At 40.0% G+C, this 21,628-nt stretch overlaps 2 protein-coding genes across 8 annotated transcripts in view; both read left to right on the forward strand.

Annotated features, from left to right (window-relative positions):
* The first annotated feature begins 1,925 nt into the window (after positions 1-1,925).
* On the forward strand, positions 1,926-14,981 carry srrm1 (serine/arginine repetitive matrix 1). 7 transcript variants are annotated; one of them, XM_066717290.1, is made up of 18 exons: positions 1,926-2,014; positions 3,086-3,175; positions 3,547-3,669; positions 5,768-5,938; positions 6,050-6,159; positions 6,362-6,571; positions 6,733-6,948; positions 7,287-7,406; positions 8,598-8,869; positions 9,434-9,514; positions 9,849-9,935; positions 10,173-10,317; positions 10,563-10,604; positions 10,903-10,992; positions 11,314-11,823; positions 11,960-12,149; positions 12,380-12,553; positions 12,917-14,981. In XM_066717290.1, the coding sequence occupies exons 1-18, from the start codon at positions 1,994-1,996 to the stop codon at positions 13,022-13,024; spliced, it is 2,760 nt and encodes a 919-aa protein (XP_066573387.1). In that variant the 5' UTR covers positions 1,926-1,993; the 3' UTR covers positions 13,025-14,981. The 7 variants fall into 7 exon arrangements, with proteins under 7 accessions (XP_066573387.1, XP_066573389.1, XP_066573388.1 ...); XM_066717292.1 differs by having other exon boundaries at positions 12,924-14,981; XM_066717291.1 differs by lacking the exon at positions 10,563-10,604.
* Positions 14,982-19,475: 4,494 nt separating this feature from the next.
* LOC136763352 (chloride intracellular channel protein 4) overlaps positions 19,476-21,628 on the forward strand; it is a 30,659-nt gene continuing 28,506 nt past the window's right edge. Inside the window, exon 1 of the mRNA XM_066717297.1 lies at positions 19,476-19,802. Within this exon, the coding sequence (XP_066573394.1) occupies positions 19,734-19,802 (69 nt within the window). The 5' untranslated portion in view covers positions 19,476-19,733. The remainder of the gene's footprint in view (positions 19,803-21,628) is intronic.

Raw genomic sequence — 21,628 nt, forward strand, 5'->3', positions numbered from 1 at the left:
AGATGCTGATTTAAGAAACAATTGCAGTGGTCTCTTAATTTTTTCCAGGGCTGTATATATACACACAGTGAATTTATATTTTTTGGTTGAAGAAATACATTTGCAGGGTCTCAGGTTTTTATTTTGTATCTGCATACAGGACTGCCCCTTCTAATAATAATAATTGAATAATGTTAAGAATCTTTTTTCTTGAAAAAAACATGGTTTAAAAGCATGTGCTGTGTATGTGTAATTTTAAACTTTAAAACATGTTTCAAATGTATTTTATGAAGTTCATGGAATTTTCTGTTGATAACACTGTTGTACCATCATATTAAAATGTTATTTTTGGCATAAAACATACATATTCAGAATTAATTCCAAGGTGCTTAGTGTCTTTTATACATGTATATATATCATCATCACACCCTGGTTAAGGGCGTCTCCCAAAAAATAAATAATAATCATCATCAGCCTCTAGCTATCAAGTGCTGGATGCAGGCCTCGCCAATATGATAGCTTCGATCTACAGCTTCTCTTTTCCATGTCACACCTTCAACGTTTATTAATTAATCTTCCCATCTTTTAATGTGGTCATATTCTTTTTTAATCTCTTGGGATCCACTTGATATCTTCCATCATTCATCTTTGATCTGTTCTTCTTGCAATATGTCTGGCTCTTTGCCATTTTAACATTTTCATTCTTTCATTATGTCACATTTATTTATTTTTTATTTTTAAGAAAATACAATTTATTTAGGAAAAATATTCCATTGCACAGATCAACAGAATTAACTGTAATTTAAAAAATCTCAATGCATTGTTGAAGTACATAGAAGATACATATTATAGATCCATGTTCTTCTCACCCCCCTGGACACAGGCCATACCCCCCACTTTGATGGAGCTACACTGCACAACAGTTCCACAATTATTGTATTGGTTTAGAATACTCTTATACTCCCTGGGTTTTATTAAAATAATTTGGTGTGGTTAATTCCTTTGCATCCAACAGGGTAGTGTGTTAAGGTTACATCAGTAGTGTGACACAAACCAAATATGAAATACATTACACTTTTGTTTAATAATGGGCACCAATTCATAATAAATTAATGTATGAATTCCACAGGAATGACACATTTATGCCTCATGCACGTTCACTGAGTTCTGATGTTGATCACACATATAAGCCCTAACCCCAAACTTTGTTATACATGTGATTAACAGCATAACTCAGATGAAGTGCATACCATATTCATGTTATTCCTGTGGTATTCATACATTCATTAATTAAGAACTCGTGTCCATTATTGTAAAGTGTGACCCATAATTCTTAATTCAAAAAGCTATATAGATGCACAAAGTCAAGTACAAGATCAATAAATGTTTCAAATAATTTCCGAGCTATAGTATGCTTGAAAAGGAACCACGTAGATCTATAATTAAACAAAGGTACATGACATCTGATCTGGAGTGGGTGGGCAGTGTCATATAGTGCTGTATTGTTAGTACAACTGAAAAGGAAATAGTCCTGTAGTTATTTTACCCGGTTTCATAACTGTGCTATCAAAATTAAAACTGGGTTTCTTAGCTGAAAAGTTTAAAAAAAAATAAAAAATCATTTTGATAGCACAGTAATATCACATCATGTATCATGGTCTTACTCCCAAGAGGCAATAATGCACTACCCTCAGTAAGTAAGCCCCCAGCTGAATTTGAACAATTAACAACAGACAAGCTAGTCTACAAACCAAAGCACAGGATATGCATAACATGATATGATTCCTTTTAGTTTCATTTTGTATTTTCTACTATGTAATTTGCAATAATGTTCAGGTCGTGCATGCATTCACATTTCGCTGCTCAGACGCGGTTTCTGGGGAACATTTAAATGAACCCGATCAGCAGCGACCTGAGCTGGTGCTTTGCAGAACTACGAGTGGTGCTTCGCGCAGTGCATTGTGGGCTCCCGGGGGCACTTCTCTCAGACACATTACACTCTCCGATATAGAAGATGGACGCGGGGTTTTTCCGCGTAAGTAATTATGTATTTTTTGGACAAAATACATGTTTTGTTTCTCTATTGTCTGTTTAAATTACTGTATAGGCTTCCAGTAATATTTTGTGAGTCATAAGTGCCTTGTGTTTGACAAAACGTTACCTTCAGGAATTCATGCGCCATCCCGCAGCAACGATATAATGGGGGAATCAAAAATGGCGGATGTATGTGAATGTGTGCGCTGGTTATTAGATTTGCAAAAAATGCGCCGCAATCCGCTAAATCTCACGTTGTTATTTGGGTCCGATTAAAACTGGGTTCATTTGTGTGTTGGGGATATCTTTGCCTGCCCTTGTTGGTGGCAGATTATGCATGTTGTAGTTGTGAGGCCTGCACTGGCGCACAGACCTTATGGTCGGCTGAAGTTCCGATATATGCCATTTTAAACCTTTTCTTACTTGGGATAATTTACAAATGATACAGTAATGCATCGTATATTGTGAACGAGAGACCCTAATCGTGAAAAGTAAGGTCGATTGTTAAAATATAAGTTTGCTAACCATTATTTGTCTTGTTGAATTACTGTGTTCCCACTAATGATTAAAAAGAAGGGGGGGAAACCATAGCGAAGTATGTTACTGTGTTAGGGATGCCCTCGTAGAAAATAAACGCAAATCAATGCATGCATTCATACAATAAATAAATAAATTCATGACCAGAAACACTTTTTTGATGGGGGGGGGTGAAATGCCTGTAGGGAAATGTACAGTTCTGGACCATTTTCACTGTGATTGGAAGAGCTTATCAAGGTAAACCAGTAGCCTAAGTTTAAATTCAGTAAATCTGTAATTAACTGGGTTGCATTTTAACATGACCACATCTATTTGGAACAAACAAGCTTAAGATGCATTTGTGTTTAGATGTTTACTAACCCAAATACTTGTGTAACAATGTGATCTCTGAAACTTTAAGCCCCTTTAATTGATCCTGGTTATATTGTTAGTGACCAGGTACAATGATCCTCCTTTTCAAGCAGTGTGTGTGTGTGCATGAAGTAATCTTTAAAATCCCCAAATGTGATTTGTTTGATGTTTGTTTCCTATTTAGGGTACGAGTGCAGAGCAAGACAATCGTTTCAGCAACAAGCAGAAGAAACTTTTGAAGCAGCTGAAGTTTGCAGAATGTCTGGAAAAGAAGGTACATGCTTTGTTCTGGCTCCCTTTTTATTACACACAATTTTCCATTAAAAGATGATTTCCCTGGGGCTCCGTTCTATTAGTCACTTGTTGTGAATTAAAATTGCATGTTTTGCTAGTCAAAGCACATCACGATATTCAGATACGGATCGCATTTCTACTGTGTGGATATTGTGTGTGAAATATGCTGCAAAATGTAACCTTAACATTATGTAACATTGGAAAAGTGTTAGCCAGCAAAATTGAAAACCGTTTTTAATTTATGAACATTTAGTTACATTTAGGTTCTGGTTGTCTTATATTCCAGGTTTTTTTTGGGGTGACCGGTTGTAGATGTGAGTGAATAAAAGGATATATACATTGGTATTTCAGGTGGATATGACCAAGGTGAACCTGGAAGTCATCAAACCATGGATAACCCAAAGAGTGACAGAGATTTTAGGATTCGAGGATGATGTCGTCATCGAGTTCATTTTCAACCAGCTGGAGGAAAAGGTAACACCATTGAAACAGTTTCCGGAACCTACATTCTTGAGTTATAAAGCCAATAAACTAGCTTTTGAGTTTTTTTTTTATTTTGTTTTGAAGTGGTGGGTGGGCAGGGTGGTTTGGGGTGGGGGGGGGGGGGAGACATTTTGTTTTATAGTTTATCATTTTACTGAATATAAAATAAGAGAGGAAAAAGAATGATGTAGGTGCTTTTTCCCCACTGCTGAGGTGAAAGCAAATGCAGCAGTTTGTTTTTTATGTGAAAGAAAGAAAAGAAAAAAATGTTGCTGTTATATGTAACAAAGTGCCTTTGACAGCAGTTTTCTAATGATGATGTGATTTATGATTTAAAAGGCCTGAACCAATATGGATGTTATTCCTTGCGTCTGAAGTATAGCACCATCACCTAATTAGGTCACAGCAGAGTGAGTGTCCAAAGTCGCTCTGACCCAACTCCCTTGATGATGCAGTGTGTGTTGGAGGTGAGTTGTGTAAAGTGACCAAAAATTCCAGTGAAGAGCACTTGGACAAATCTTTACACTGCTCTTTATGTACAAGGACACCTAAATGTACCTGTGGCTAGGTTTTTGCCAAGCAGTATACCTTTTTAAAGCCATGGTTGCTTTCTCCCCTCCATGGAATTCTTGCAAGTGTTTCCTAGATTTATCTGATGGCAACTCAACTGGATTTTTCCCTCCTCACATCTTGCACTGCATATGATTTAAAAAGGGATACTGCTGCTTGTGTGTACTGAAGTGAGGGAAACTTATTAGGGTGGCCTTACTTCTGAAACCTTTCTACTCACACTTGGAAAAAGTAAACCTTAGGCTGATTTCTTAGATTTAGCCATACTGGTGCGTTAGTTAATCCTATCTGTAATATTGTTTTAACAATTGTTTGACCTTTGATTTTTTCCTTTGAAAGATAGGCACTGATTTTGACCCACATTAAGGTATTTACATAAGACTTCTGATGGTATGCCTGACGGGTAGATCTAAATTTAATATATAGATATAATTGGTGGAAACCCAGATTTAAAATTCCATTATTCAGCTTGTCATTCAGAATGTGATTTTGCATATCTCACATGGGGAACTGGAATTAATAAATGCAAAATATTAAAGGACTGTACTGGTAGGTTTTTATCATGCTTTCAGTTACATGAAATGAGGGATTTTTTTTTTTTTTTTTTTTTTTTTTTTTTTTTTAAAAAGAGTAATTTAAAACTTCAATTTTTTATGGCTGTGTACTCATTATTGCTTGTTCGTCTTTTGCAATTTAGATAAATGATATAACATTAAACTCAAGGTGGTTGAGTTGCAGTAGGGAGTCGGAAGCAAGCCAAGGGAACATCTCTCTCTGCAGGAGACTTGGCGAAACCATAACCAAAGGTTCCACGGAGAAAGAGAAGACATCAGGACTGTGTACTTGCTTTGTGGTGTTGATGCACTTGATTCTGTGGATCTTGTGTCTTGAGCAAGAATGACTTTTCAAGATGTAACTCGAAAAAGAACAAAACCTCACCGCACTTTGTAGGGATTGGCTGTGAGACTCTTGGCCACTTAACCCTTTGAAGACTATTGCACATACTATTTGTTGCATCCTACAATGTGAAGCTCAAAAAAATAAAAAGTTTAGCCAAGGGTTTCGGTGTATTAGTGTTACAGTCTAATGCATGCAGGAACATTGTTTTTAGTAGTACTTGATGTACCATAAAAATTAGCTAAACAGGGAGAAATAACCTACACCAATCAGGGCTCAAAAGGCCTACAATTAGTTTAGCCTTAACGTGTTTCATTTGGGGGACTAGGAGATTTAGTGCGATAGAAGTGCTGTAGCACAGTTCGTCAAGTCAACAAAGGGTTAATAGGCTGTATGGACTCTTGACTCTGAAAAGGTGAGCAAGATACTGGTTTACAGAACTAGAGTGAAATGAGGCTAAATGGGCTAGAATTTTTTTTTTTTTTTTTTTTTTTTTTTTTATAAATCATGTAGGTTTATAGGATTGTCTTAGTTTAGAGAGAGATAGGTCAAGGAAATAGCCCCCAATACATTTTCCCTCTTGCTAAGTATCATGTTTTTCTTCACCTTGTATCTGTTGCAGAATCCTGACAGTAAAATGATGCAGATTAACCTGACCGGGTTCCTGAATGGGAAGAACGCGCGGGAGTTCATGCGAGATCTGTGGCCCCTGCTTCTGAGTGCCCAGGAGAACATCGCTGGCATCCCCTCGGCCTTCCTGGAGCAGAAGAAAGAGGAGATTAAGCAGAGACAGGTGCAGTACCATGACAAAACAGTGTTTCTTTTTCAACTGGAAACTGGCAGGATTGGAAAACTGTAAAAATGTAAAAATCGAATTTTTGTTCAAACCCATGTGTGGTTTCAGATTGAACAAGAGAAGTTGGCTTCACTGAAGAAACAAGACGAAGAAAAAGAGAAGAAAGAAAAAGAGGATAAGGAGAACAGAGAAAAGGATAAATCCAAAAGCCCAAGGAGGTATATTTTTATGAGGGAAAACCGTTTGTGTGTATCAACGTACAATTTTCAGTTGTTTGACTGTGCAATTTTAGATTTATTAGATTCTGACTATTATGGATTTTTAAGTGAGCCATTAGTCTTTGATAAAATTGTTCGTTAATTTTGAAATGTAATAAGTGTTGGCAGATGTTAGAACTACTGTTTTATTGTTTTTTTGCAGAAGGAAATCGCGATCCACGTCTCCCAGAAGGCGGTCCCCTATCAAGCGAGAACGGAAGAGCAGCCATTCTCGATCCCCACGCCGCAAGACCCAGAGTCCCAGTGGTTCACCCCCACCACCCCCCAAAAAACCAGAGCAGCCGGTTCCTGAGCCTGATCAGTCTGAGACGGTGAATAAGGAATTGCTGATCCAGGAAGCTTCCTCCACAAGGTGAGATTTTAATGGATTTTAGTTTTTTGTAATTCATCTTATTTTTTAATATTGTTCCCTCTTAAGAAGCATAATAAAGCGTCTCCTAGTTTCTTAGCATGTGACTAGGATTGATACTGAATTTGGATATATTTTAACAATATACATTTTTATTTCTACAGTGATATTGTGAAGGAAGTCAAACCAGACTCGGTAGCCGAAATTAAAGAATCTTCCCCTGAAAAGCCTCCGAAGAAAGAGGAGAAGCCAAAGCCGAAAGAAAAGGAGAAAGATGGCAGGAGGGAGAGACCCCGGCACCGCTCTCGCTCCCGGTCCAAGTCTCGCTCTCGCTCCCGCTCACATTCACGCTCCCGCAGGCGACCAAGATCTCGCTCCAGGTGAGCCACTTATTTTATTTATTTATTTTAATCCTGTTAGCATTCTGCTTGCTCTCTGTTCTTTAAGAGTTGGTCTGTATCGACCAACAACCGCCTGTAGATTGTGCTGAATGTTGTTGGTCCCAGTCTTTAAGTCCTCTCCAGACTTTTCTTAATTTTGTTTTAATGTGTGAAAAGAATCACTATTATGCCTCCTTGTTTAGGAAGATCTGATCTCTTCTTTTGCACCCTTCCCTTCAGCACTTAACTTTGGCACACCATAACATCGTTTGCTTGGATTTGTTCTATATCATTTTAACTAGTAGTTACTGCTTTTAATAGTTTTTTTTTGTTTAAAGGTCCTATTCTCCCAGGAGGAGGCCAAGTCCAAGGAGGCGCCACTCACCACGCAGGAGGAGTCCCCCTCGGCGCATGCCCCCCCCCCCACGGCACAGAAGGAGCAGGTCTCCTGTCAGGAGGTGCGTTCCACTCCATTTCAGTTTTCTTTCAATTCAGCTCCAATTCCCGTAGTCTATTTTGTCAATGGCAAAAAGAAATGGAATTGGAATGGGTCTGACAAAATGAAGTGGGGAATTGACACTGGGTATTGGGTGTTAATGCCACCTGTGATTGGAGCTAGAAATACAATTTGAACTCTTCTGTAAAGGTTGAGCATATTGTGTATATGGCATGATGGGGATCATAGTATTGCAGTGGTATGTATTTTCATCCCTTAAAAGATTATAGACCTAGGGCTGGGATTTGCAAAGGACCTCACAATACGATAAGTAGGTGCCGATACGATGAGGATCGTGAAACTCACGAAACGCATGATTCTGTGTTGCAATTTTATTGCTTCTTTTCATCATTGAGCCTTCGCAGATGGTTAATTCATATTTCTAAAGACAACATGCTGCAAAAACACATTGCATAAGAAAAACCATGAGTCTTGTCGATTACATATACTTTCTAATATTAAATGTGAATGTAAACAATTTTTAGTATAAGATGTGCCTCAGACTGAGCAGCAACACACAGTGCTTGGGCTGTTATGTCAGTGTTACAGTAATCACATTTAACCATAACATTGTATACCGCTGTTGAACATTGCATACGCACTGAAGTGGACTTAACAGGTGCATTGTGCCTTTAGGCATTTAATGGATTAGATTTAAATAAACAAAATACACACTACTGCATTCAGCCATATAAAGTTATATATGAACATAGAAAAGCAAATTGTGCTATATTTGGCTGTTCTGAAATTTGTACATGATTTGCATGGAACTTGTCTAGTTCTTTGTGCCCTTCAATATAATAAAATCCAAAGTGAGCCCATACTTTAGATTTTAAAAGTCGCAGGTGCAGCTTGAATATCTCGATCTTCCCCCTCACTTAGCAATTCAGTATCAGACTGCCTTACTTATACCCATTTGTGGGGTAATTGACTAATTATACCCTGAATTAATGGAGTATTTGTCAGTCTTGATGGATTAATTGATCATGAGCGGGTATTTAAATGTATATAAAATCATATTTTATTCAAAACTGTTTGCCTAAATAGTTTTTTATAAGCTCTGTAGAAGTGTGTGGGTTCCGATTTAGATCAATTTTATTCATTACTATAAATGTCGCCGATCTTAATTTTGTCCGCTTCTTGTTCCTCGTAGGAGGCGCTCCCCCTCCCCGTCCTCATCTGGCAGCAGCTCCTCCTCCGGGTCCTCTCGCTCGCGGTCGCCCCAGAAGAAGGCCATGAAGCGCATCTCCAACACACCGCCTCGCAAGCCTCGCCGAGTGTCTCCGACTACCAGTCCGGGCAGGAGGAGAGCCCGCACTCCCCCGCCCCCCAGCCCTCCGGTCAAGAGCCGCAGATCCTCCTCCCCACAACCGCCAGGCCGGGGGAGGAAGGGCCGAGCTTCAGCTTCCCCCTCCAGGATTTCAGGTACGCTCTCGCCTCTGTGAACACACCTGCACTGAGCCACACATCCCTAAAAGGGCCGAATGAGAGGAATGGGGGGCATTAAGGTTTATTTTTGAGAAGGCACTGTAGCTTGTTTCCCCTTTCCCTGAGGTGTTTGACTAGTGGTTTTCTGTGTTAAGGTGTAAAGCTGATATAATTCAATGAGGAAATGTACCTGTGAAGTGTTTCTTGTTGCAATACCTATTGCTAAGTGTCTTCAATTGATTTATTTCGGGAGCTCCTACCTACCTCCTAAAATTCACTGTCCTGCCCGAAGTTGCATGAGCGAGTACAGAAGATTGGCTGTACTGGGGTGCTCTATGTGTGCTGTCCTAGGGCTTTTTTTTTTTTTTTTTTTTCAAATTATAATGACTTCATTCACTTTTTTGGAGGGGAAAAATTTATGATGCAGGAAATTTGACTTTGCATACCATTCTTATGCCAGCCAGGGAAGGTGGTGTTAGTTTTGCTGGAGTATTTAATATTTATACTTTTTGTGTGTGTATGTATATTTGTGTATATGTAATGTGTGTTAAATTTTTTTAGCTTCAAAACGTAAACCTGGTGCGAAGAATGAATCTCCATCTCCAGCCCCAAAACCACGAAGATCAGAGCAATCAGAATCAGGTCAGTGTTTTCCTTAATGGAGTTTTAATTCCAGAGAGACTAACCAAGGTCAGATATTTCGATGACATTGTGTATTTGCAAGCTTCTGCTAGATCCCTGCTCAAGGCCTGCTCTCCCCATCATTTATTAAGTTTGGTTAGCTGCTGCAATTCCCTCTTAGATGTTGCATTGACTTTCTCCAATATGAAGTCTTATTTACCTCTGCGCATTGAAGCTTTTAAAGAAAGCTTTGTGTTGTGGCTATAGACCAAACTTGTTTTAGAATATTTAATTGAGCATGTGTTGAGCTGCATACGTGCTGCAAGTGCTGAAGGCCATTCCTTTTACATTACAGAAGATGATAAAGGTGGGAAGGGGGCTACGGCAGATTCTGTGCAGCAAAGACGTCAGTATCGCAGGCAGAATCAGCAGTCATCTTCAGGTTATATTACGTTTTTGTTATTTAAGTGTTTTCTACTTGGTCTCGTCTTTCTTGCTTGCGCTCCCCTGGTTATCAATCCATGCCTCCCCTTTGTAAGCTTATCAGCTTTGGTCTTTCGAAACGCCTTACTTTGGATTATTTCTTTTTTGGCTAGAACCTGTCCCCTGTGGTTGTTTTTTCCCTTTTTTTTTGTGTGACCCTTTTGTGATCAGTGTTTTTTAATTTGGCATTACTCAGATACTGGATCCTCTTCCTCATCTGAAGATGAAGGCCCAAAAAGGACCGCCGCCAGAAACGGAGAGGTCAAAAGGAGACGGCATCGTTCAGCATCCCGCAGCGTCTCCCCGTCCCCCAGGAGACGCCACCGAGAGATGTCTCCGAGGTAAACTGTTTTGAAACTGCCTTTCAGTCTTACTCCTTTTTCCGCATTAAACTGAACTGGGTTTGCATTTGTAACTCTGGCGGCTACATTTCTTAGCCTTTCTTAAAGTGACGAACGCCAGTAATTGTGGTAGAGTCTCATGAACCTGAAAAGTATAGATCTGCAGCCTTTTACTTTTCCATCGTACAATCTAAATGGTAAATCATTAGTTGTGATGGCTGGTTTCTGTTCTCTCTCGCTGCCAGGATGCCGCTTGGAAAGAGGTGGCAGTCACCAGTGGCTAAAAGGTTGGTTAGAATATAGTTTGACATTTGAGTAGCGGATCAATTACACGGTACCCTTGCATTCAAATCATAATCCCATCAGCTAAGCTTTGGCTTCTTTTCATTTAATTTGTATTCCATTAAACCGTGGCTGAATTGCATTATCACTGCTTACCCTTCCTTGATGCTGTTCCTTTTCTGTGAGTGTCCTGGCATTGTTTCCGCCGTGGTTAAGAGAGGCATGGTGTAAACTCGTATATGCAACTATACTGCAAGAGCGCCACGGTCTGGCATTTGAACTGACGTGTTTTTTGTGTTCCAGGCGCAGGAGAACCCCCTCCCCGCCAGGCAGACGTCATTGTTCTCCTTCTCCCAGACGCCGCCGGTCTCCATCCCCTCCGCCCCGGCGCAGGTGCTGATCCGTAACCCGCGATTGCTGGGATTTTCCATGCAGATATATTTTTTTGTATTTTTGTTAATGTGACCCAGCACAGTTTTTAGGCATGTCGCATGTTTTCATTAGAGGTAGTTTAACATATGCATCCTTGATAAGTAAGTTCTTATGGAAGATGTCATCAAAATGATCTAATTATGTGGACAGTTAAAGGTGTCTGATGTAATATTGGCCGCATACACTTTTAAAAGTTCTGTTATCAACTTCCATTTTGGATTTTATCTTTGGGCCCTGTGTTTAATTGAAGTTGGCTGATGTGTGTTCATCCTCACTTGGCAGGTCTCCCTCTCCCCCACCTCGCAGGCGCTCCCCGTCTCCGAGGCGCTACTCCCCCCCGATTCAGAGGCGCTACTCTCCGTCTCCACCACCTCCTCCTCCCCCCCTTATGCAGAAGCGCAGGGGGTCTGCATCCCCCCCACCCAAACGGCGGACTTCCCCCTCCCCGGCACCAAAACGCAGAGCCTCCAGATCACCGCCCCACAAACGCCGGAGCTCTCCGCTACCAAAGAGACGTACCACCCCTCCCTCCCCTTCCAGACTCAGGAGGAGCCCCCCCCCGGCCAGCAGGCCTGGCAGAGATGCTCGCTCCCCTCCTGCCCACGGCAAGCGCCTCTCTGCCTCGCCTGCCACCCGGGGAAGGACGTTACGAGGATCTGCCAGCCCCCCTCCCCGCCGGGGCCCCTCTGGCACTCCACCGCCCCCGGCCCCCCGACGCCCTCAATCACCATCTCCTAGTAACAGACCCATACGGAGGGTGTCTCGAACCCCCGAACCCAAGAAAACAAAGAAGTAAGTCTTTCGCATATAGTAAAGTTCTTCAAGTTCAAATGTAAAAACCATGCTGTGTGGATTTTGTCTGCTGTAGTGGTGATGCTTTATTTTGGTCCTTTGCCGCATCCTAATAACTACGTCTTCCCTCCCCAAGGGCATCGCCGAGCCCCCAGCCTGTGAGGACGTTGCCTTCGAGGTCGGTGTCTAGATCTCCAGAGCCAGCCCCCAAAAAACGGCCTGCGCCCACATCTGCCTCCCCGTCTCCCTCTCGCTCGGCCAGTGCGTCTCCGCCCCCTGCGGTGAAAAAGGCCAACAGTGCGTCTCCGAGCCCTTCGCCGGCAAAGGTACACAGCCATGCAGTTCATATGAGATTGACGGGGCTAGATCTGTACTGCAGCTTTCGTGTGTCTGAAGAGTTGGGGCTTTGATAGGAGTGAATAATGTTTCCTGTTTAAATGACTCTATTTTCACGTTGAGTATTTTTAAATCAATGCTGTGTTTTTAAATATAGACATTGCACTGCTTCTGCGCAACACTGACTATATATTTTTTCCTACCCCACATAATCTGTCAGAACTCGGATCAAGAGGCTAGTGGCAAGAAAAAGAAGAAGAAGAAGGACAAGAAACACAAGAAAGACAAGAAGCACAAGAAGCACAAGAAACACAAGAAGGAGAAGGCAGCGGGAGCCCCCTCAGCCCCAGAGATGTCCGCTCCTGAAGCCGACCTCGACTCTGATCCCAAGAAGGTGAGGTCTCCTTTTAAAGATGTCCAGGAAAGAAGATTCAGTTAGGAACTATAAGTTTACTCTCGTTTAATAACATCACAGACCATTCCCCTCTGTGTGCTCTGACTACTTACCCGAATAGACCCGTGTAAATGTAGTTCATCGTAATGGTGCTTTTATTGAACAAACCAGAAGAGGTCCCTTATGTAGACCTAAACGATCTGGTAGGCAGGAACACGTACAAGAGCAGGGTTTAGTGTAAAGCATTCAAATTCATGCGATTGTCACTTCTTGGGAGTCCTTGACACAACTCTGCTACGGTCTCTGGAGAGTGTGTTCAAAGGCCCTGCTTTTTAAATGTCATTAATGCTATATTTCTTTAAGGATTCAGACAGTGAAGCAGAAGACAACCTTGATGACCTAGAGAAACACCTCCGAGAGAAAGCGCTGCGCTCCATGAGGAAGGCACAGACCTCACCCTCCGAATCCTGAAGACGTGGAACGCAGAACGCCCCTGTGTATTTTAAGTTTGTCTTGTTAACTTGGTTGAGCTTCAGAATGTACAATTTGTTGTTTACTCCCTTTATCTGTAAAGATTTTATACAGAAAATCTGATGGGGTTTTCATTAAAGAACAGCCGCAATATTTACTGGCAACTCCTTTCTTTTTGCGAAGAGACCGAAGAATGCTACTTTTGTTTTAATCACTTTTTTTGTATTGTAATTATAAAGTAAACTCAAAGGTGGGGGGCTGTTCTGATTAAATTGGCATCATGTGCAAGAAATGACATCACCCTCCAATTGCCAGCTATATAATACATTTCAATCTGCATGGATGCAGTAAAGCACTGAAATTCCCTAGTCTGTGTTACTGATTTGCATGGAGCAGCCAATAAATTAAATCAAGTTAACAGTAATGCCATTAATGGTGTGAATTCTGTCTACATAACTAATTAGGATAATTCAGTTGCATCCTGTAGTGCAATTCAGAAACATTTATTGTTTTTGACTACTTTTTTTTTTGTAACCAAAAATTAGTTTTTCTTGTCATAGTGGAAATCCATGTTCTGTGGCAGTGTATGCTAAACATATTGGCTGAAATCATAAAACAAAAACATGACTGGATTTTTTTGTTTTAAAGTTTTTATTTTAAGGCATTCATTCTGATAGATTTTGTACAATGCCCTTGTTAAACCGTTAATTGATGGCAGGTGTAAGTCTTTATGTGGTGGGTCTAACATCCACATTTATTTTCAAAACCTGTTTGCCTGTGGGAGGTTATTGGACCTGTATTTAAATATACTGCTTTTGTCATCTTTTGAAATTATAGATTTTTTTTTATATATATAAACATTGTGGTTTGAATTGTTTTTCATCTTTTTTTATATATAACAAATTCTCTTGGGGCTGAAACAGGACTGTGAAGAGAGATTTCTTCAAGTTTGAAAGAACCTTTCACTGTGAAGTCATTAAACTGTTCTGTCAGAGAACCTGGAATAACCTAGTTCATTTCTGTATATCAAAACATGTAAGGTCCTTCGTCTAGTTGGTTTAAATGTTCATGATTTAGACATTGATCTGTTACATCGGTTCCCTTAGCCTTACAGCATTATTAAGTGAAGACTTCTGAAGTTTTAGTTAAAAACAACCTGAAATCCTTTCGATCAAATTGCCACTTTGTTTTGCCCTAAAGATCTCTTCCTGTAGAGGGCGCTTTGTACAAAATTGTGTATATAATGTTGACACACAAAAGGGATGATGGGGTGATTTTTGAGTTTAAAATTTAAATATTCAAGTCAAGTATTTACTGGTTTTTTTTTTCATTATAATTTTGCCCTTTTTTTGGAGGAAATGAATAAAGTTTATAGTGCAAAAGATTGGAATTTTTATTCGCAGTCTTTAGTAGCAGGAGCTTTGTTTCTCCTTCATCTATGCAAAATTTAACACTTAGCTGCTTTCACTTTGTGTAACAAAGAAAATCAGTGTTGGTAAATATTACCTTGAAGTCAAGAATGCTTAAGTCAGTTTCACTTTTTGTCTTTTTCCTGGTTCTACACTGGCTAGGATCTAACTGAAGTTTGCATTAAGACTTGTTTGTACATGGTTTATAAAATCTCGCTTGCAAAGTTTGGTAGGAACTGAACTGTTCAGGATTAATAAATTGGGCTTATTTTAATGAAAAATGATTTTTATATTTTTGAATATTCGTAGTGTGTGTCGAGCCAGTTGAATGTTTAGTGGTAGAAATTTTAGAAATAAAAAGATTCGTAACTTGATATTCATTGTTGCATACACTGAAAACCTAGGTACACAAAATTGGTCATTTGAAAACAAAAGGGTACATTCAAAATGGGGTCTCTGCCCCCATCTTGTTTTTTCAATCTACACCAACAAGTGGAACATGGTTGCAATGTGTTTTATTTTCCTTTAAAATAAAAATTTAAAAATTACCCTTTTGTGATTACTAGAATGACATCAGCTGGGAATTAGTGTTCTCTAGTGTACTTAAAACACGGTTTTTGTGTGCCTGGAATAATGTGGCAGCACCACCCTAAATTTGAGAATGAACGGATTAATGTAAAATTATTTTCTGATTAAGAAGGAAGCCTGCTGGCAGCTGTGAGTCATTTCTTTAGTCCCCTGCAAATATTCATGAAGGGAGATTTAAAGCTGCATCATCATTCTGGTCATATATGATTATGATTTTAGTATTTTATTAAATGCATTAGTTAATCTGCCTCTGACTAGCTAGTCTGATTCTTAAATCATTTTTGTTTTTTTTCATGTCTTAAAAGCTTCCTTCCTTATTTACTTGAATATATTCACTAAATCCATTTCCTCTTTTATAGTTTTCAAATAAGAGAAGAGCATTTGAAGCAGCAGGGAATCCTGGCTCTGATGAATGATGATCCCAGACAGATACAAAGTAGAAGCTATTTACAGGCAAAGAGGCAAAAAGTATTTATACTTGTGTCCTGGAAAATTAAACTGAACCACTGTGTATAAATTAAATAAAGAACCTGCATATATTGAATTGCAGTATTATTTGTAACCTATACAATTAAAAGTAAAGGTTGGTTCTATGCAGATAAGGATAAATCTTTTTATTTTATATTGCTTTGCGTTAACTTTTAGATCTTGTTTCACGTCCTTGAATTGATTTTTTACCTGCTGGATTAATACATTTTGCTGCCCTTCTCCTCGATAAGAAGATTTGATCATTCCCCCCTGTTTATTTACAGCTTTCCTATTTTAGTTTCTTCGGCTGATTTCCACTGTCCCTTGGTGTGAACTGGGTACTCGGGGCGGGGGGGGGAGTTATGCTCTTTATTTTGATCACTGTACTGATGAGGTCTGGGATTTCTATCTTATATAGTACAGTTGAGTATGACATTTACAACCCCACTCAACCAAATGTGACTGTTTTGAGGGCCTTGTAAGCACCTTATATCACATGGTGAACTCCTGCAGCAAATCTGTTTTCTAGATCAGTACCAAAACCAATGGACGGACCTCAAATCCACCACCTGTATTTGGTTCAACGCTCTGTGTTTTGATTGTTGGAATGCCAGTAGCACCGCAAGACACAGTAGCCCGCTGCCATACAGATACACTTCCTCAATTCATCAGCTACCATCTGTGGCCATGCAGAAGCAATCTCTTATTTGATATTTTCTTGATGCCTCCTTGCTGGTTATATTTTGTCTGATATTTTCTATATGTTGAATACAAATAAAATCTATTTCATGTGGGCATTTGTATAAAGAGTGGAGTTTGGGATGAACTAGCCAATTTTGAATTACCTTGGGGCGCTCAGGAAAATTAATTTAAATGTGGCTGAAATTACTTGATCAGCATATTAGATTTTTGAGAAGGAACTATTTTAGACATACTAGATGAGTTAATGTCTTTTGTTGTTTTTCTTAATATGAAGGGGATACAAGTGAAGGCAGTGAATTGTATATCCCTGTAGGGTATTTGTTGTGTCTCTGAAAACTGTCACAAAAGCTATTCTGTCATTGCCCTATAAATTGGAAGGGACAGAATTTTTTTTTATTTTTTTTTCAGTTTCCTGAATCTGTCTAAATCTTTTTTTAACTTTTCATGTAAGGATCCTTATTATGGTTCAGTATGAGTCTACAGAAAAACCTGTGGATGTGGAGAAGATAATTATTTTAATGTGCAGCATCCAAGAAGAAAATATATTGCACAAATATACTTAGGATAATATGAGTTAGGGGTCTTGAGGGAACAAATAGATAAAAACATTGTTTACATTATTTAGTATGTAACAGATATACCATAACACCAGCCAAGAGATTGGGTTGTTTCAATATTCAATCCTTAATGCTTGTCTCTTATATTTAATTCAAATCCTGCAGCTCTGGAAACAATTAAGAGACCACTGCAAAATGATCAGTTTCTCTGGTTTTACTATTTATAGGTATGTGTTTGTGTAAAATGAACATTTTTGTTTTATTCTATAAACTACTGACAACATTTCTCCCAAATTCCAAATATAAATATGAATGGAATGGAATGGCTGCCATACATGTAGAGATGCTGATTTAAGAACAATTTGCAGTGGTCTCTTCATTTTTTCCAGAGCTGTATATAGTTCTATACAATAGTATGGCATCTGTAGGGTACCCTAAGTTTCATGTTTGTTTGTTTTTAATTGCAAATTTCATTTAAACTAATTAATTTCCCACTAGTGGTAGGCTATATTAGGCTGACCATTATTTACTGTATTATCCCGCTTTACTGGTATGACTTTAGACACTAACCACAAATACCTTTATATACAGAACACTAAAGTACTTAATTCAAATTATCATCATATCATATCATAATTATCATATTTATGTCAGAAAATTACAAATGAATTTTGATTAATCGGGATTAGACCCAATGAACACTATGCAGTTTCATTGTTTTCAATGCAAGAAACCCCAATGTGCAAATAACCTTTTGTTTTAAGCATCATTTCGCCCACCTGCTTGTTTAAACAATACTGCTTGCAAAATGTATGAGCTGTTGATGAAATGTGTCACGAGAAGCCGTTTACACGGTTGCTAGGAAGGACAAGAGGAACAATCAGGCCTTGGGGACCTCCTCGGGCTGCTGTGCAGTGGTGTGGTGTAGCTCCTGTCTGCGGGTGTTTTATTGCCTCTGTGCTCTGCAGCAGAGAGATCAATGCTATAATGACTGCATAGATAGAAAGGAAGGGCCTGAATCAGCAATCTGAAAATGAAGGTCAGAGTCAATTAGGCTTGTAACCTCCTAAATAAACAGACTCTCCCCATTCAAAGCCAAGGCTCTCAACACAGAAAGGTGTTTCTAGATCTCCCAGAACTAGTCATGGGCCCACCCAGTATGAACTTATCTTTTTCTTTATCTGTTATCCATTTCTTTAAACCTCATGCACTCCTCAACCACACCTTTGCAAGAGTGATTTCCTTCCATTTCTGTTTCAGATTCATCCACCCTAAGATTATAGTCCAGATCAAAAGCAGTGTATTTAAATTAATATAGCACCTTAATATTATTAAAACCAATGGTACAAAGTGGAGGAGTTCTCATGACAGGATGACACTAGAAGACCGAAGAGACATCATAATGTAAAATTGTGATAAATACTACAGTTTATAAGGAACCAAAGTAGGGATGACAAAAAAAGAGTGGTGTGATCAAAGTGTTGGGAATTTGTGGAGCATTTATGTTTTCTATATATAGCCAATAAAGAATAGGTGTAGAAAACACACACACACACACACACACACACACACACAACAACAACAAACAAGCAGTGGAGTCGGTTCTGCTAGGGGTACTGTATCAACCAACCACAACACAGCACTACAGTTTGAAGTTAACCCCTATTTAATGTTGGCCACAACTATATAACCACAATTCCACTGACCTTAAAACGACCTACTGTTAAAATTAGTTTTATATAATTGGGAATCCACATAAAAATTAGAAACCTAGCTGTACCTAAAAAAAAGATTCCTAAATACCTTCAGCAAAAGACCTACGATGAAATGCTTAAATGCTCCATGGTTCTATTTTCCAAGTGAAGTACCTCCTAAGTCTTAATTCCGTTATTTAAGTAGATTCTATTTTTATGGCATTATCATGCTAAATATAATATAACAGTATGAAGGCTTGATACTTAAAGTACCCAACATTCCCCTGGAGGAGGCTACATCAATGCTATATCATATATGGGAAACGAAGTCTTGGCACACGACTTCTAACCTTAGTTCAACAGTGCTTTATTCAGATTTAATGAGGATTTCCTCTTTGTATCCGGTAACTAATCGAGTCACAGACATCTGCCAGGCACGGGGATATTTCTCATCATCACGACAAAGGCATCACTTCTGTGTTCAAGTACAGACCGCGCAGAACTTGTGAGGTCGGACATCAGCGCCATTGTTCAAATGTGAAATGTGATGACCGTGTTCTTATTACTGCTACTACTAGTACTATTTAGATGTTAGGCTAAACCGTGTCTTGTTTTCCTTTTCAACACAAGAACACGATTGCAGCCAACCGGCACTGGAGGAATACAATAACAAGGAACAATAGATACCAAGGGCTGACTTTGTATCCGTGGACTTGTAGGGAGATACCTAGGTGGGACTGAGGGGGGGCTAATCGTACACATGCCGATACAGAAAATAAGACACAAAAGCAGAAATCGAACATGACGTGGCAGTCTGTAGACATGAGGTCATTTCTTTTTCAACCATCTATCCACACCAAGTCCAGGCGGATTCACGGTCGTGCATCAGCCTCGCACAGTTCTCTCTCGGGGTGGGACGAGTCTGATTTTCTTTTTTCAGCCCCCCCCCCCCACCCCCACCCCCGCGCGCAGGTCCAGCCCACTTTTCGGTGCTCGCGCTGCGGATGACATCACAGCTTTAAATATTCCCGTTGTTTCTTCCTCTCTGCTCTCCAGAAGATCCGACGAGCAGCTCCGGCATCTTCTCTGCTGCGGTTTGGTCGCTCGGGCGGCGTGGAGGTCTAGCTGCGCTTGGCACCCGTAACTCGCTGGGAAAAGGCGGCTACCAGCCAGTGAGCCCAAAGAAAAGAAAAGAAAAGTGTCGGCTGTATTTACTGTCAGGCAAGAGGGTGAAAAGGACCTCTTTTTGGACAATTCCTGAGACTGTCCACACTTTGAAAGTTGGAGCGCTATGTCTCTGTCGGTCCCCCAGAATGGCGTGAAGGGCGATAACGAAGCAGTTATCGAGCTCTTTGTAAAGGTAGGCGGATGATGAAGTCTCTCTTTCTCTGTCTTCATGCTCCTTTTACGGAAAACGCAGAGTTTTTCGTTTTGCTTGCATTCATCTCTATTTGTATCCCCTCCTTCTCCAAGTGTTTAGCTCAACGATGTTTTTCAAACGTTGCTACAACATAACTCAAGTGAGGCGAGGATGAAGGGAATCCGCAGTGGCGGGGCCAGGCTGGGGGCCACAGTTGTAACAGTTGCTGTCTTCTGATCCGGGATCGCCGTTACAATAACTACCGTTAGTTGGTGCAGCGGCAACTTTTCCCTCTCCGATGGAGGCCAAAAAGGGGTCCTGCTGGGTTTTTGTGTGTAGCTGGTCGTGCTCAGGGCATGACTGTTTTCTGGGGGCGCTGTCTAGGACGGCCATGTGGGCTGCGGGTTTCAGCCACAATGCATGGGCGGATGCGACGCTGATCCATTTCATTAAGGAGTGCTGCTCACTAGGAATATACTATTATATTAACACATAATAACGTGTATACAGCGTTGCAAACCAACCAATAAACAAAACCCCCATGATTTCCACAATAATTCCCCTCTCTGCTTCATCTATGAACTGGGTTATGCTGTTCACTACAGTAACGTGGGCAAAGCATTTGCATGGGGTCTGGCTCCAGTAATGCCTAACAGATGATTTTAGTAATGTATATTTTAAATAGTTTCCTGAAATAACTAAGCAGATTATTATTTTCAAGGAAGCTTTTTCTCTAAACAATCTTTGTGAAACATTACCCGAATTCCTTTTGTAACTAGATTCAAATTAGTGAAGATGTTTCCAGTCATCCTGAGGAACTTTGTAACAATGTGTCTGTGAAAGAACAACAGGATTTCCCTTGAGGAGAGAAGGGGATCTTGCTTGGTACAATCTGGAAACAACAAGGAGCTGAAACGCATGGATTCCCCCTGTTATATTTGTTGTGACAATATTGGTCAATTGTGTAATTTGAAATTCTATATAGTCATTGCCCGTGAAAACTAAGAAAATAATAAAAAAAAACAGGCAGAGTTTTGCGCAACTATTTCATCATCTATGGTTATTTTTGTGCTCACATCTGGTACATTACTTGATCTACTTGAACTACTTGTTCCTTTCTTTGATTTAAAACTATAATTTTGCCAGTGTTTTTTCAGTAATTATTATTAATGGATTAAAACAGCAGAAAACTAATGTAGCCAACATGTTTGGTTCTGAACTATCTGGAAACCATTTTTTTTTTTTTCTTATTTGTATTTCTGGAATGGTAAGTGTGATATGTGTGTTGTATTTCAAATCTGAACAGAGTAGCTTCAGTACGAGTTCTTCTAATTCCACTGCTGGTTTAGTGGAAGTTGTTTAAGTGCTTTGTCGCCAATGACCATGTTCCTCTTTTTCCAAAGTCAGCACTAAATAAAAATGGGTTATAAAAATTATTCCCCCCTACTGGGTTTTTACTGATGCCTCAGTATGACTCTTAGTTTAATGGAGGTGTACTGCAGATGTGCCAAGCTGTTGAATTGTTTGTGTATCAAGTACAGTGGCACAGGTATGTTTTGCTGTGGAATTATAAAATCAATAGCTATGCAGAAGTAACACATTGCCGTCCCGGGTGAGACTGGCTGCAGTCCTTATGTTGTCCGGTGTGTGATGTGAACTCGGGGCTGGTCTGGAGTATGAGGCGGATGGGCAATCAAGCAGGAAACTGCCTGTGCATAGCAGAGGGAGAGGGGGCGGGGGGGTGGTGGTCCTGGAGAGCAGGCTTGTGGGCTGAGTTAATGTCCTCTGCTGAAGTTCAGAGGGGTTGAGGACTGCAAAAATGTGGG

The sequence above is a fragment of the Amia ocellicauda genome, chromosome 11 (assembly GCF_036373705.1).
Source record: "Amia ocellicauda isolate fAmiCal2 chromosome 11, fAmiCal2.hap1, whole genome shotgun sequence".
Lineage (NCBI taxonomy): Eukaryota > Metazoa > Chordata > Actinopteri > Amiiformes > Amiidae > Amia > Amia ocellicauda.

Coding starts and splice junctions, on each gene's coding strand:
- srrm1 (XM_066717290.1), top strand. CDS start 1,994: ATGGACGCGGGGTTTTTCCGC. Junction 3,176..3,546: donor CAGAATGTCTGGAAAAGAAG/GTACATGCTTTG, acceptor TTGGTATTTCAG/GTGGATATGACCAAGGTGAA. Junction 12,554..12,916: donor TCGACTCTGATCCCAAGAAG/GTGAGGTCTCCT, acceptor TATTTCTTTAAG/GATTCAGACAGTGAAGCAGA.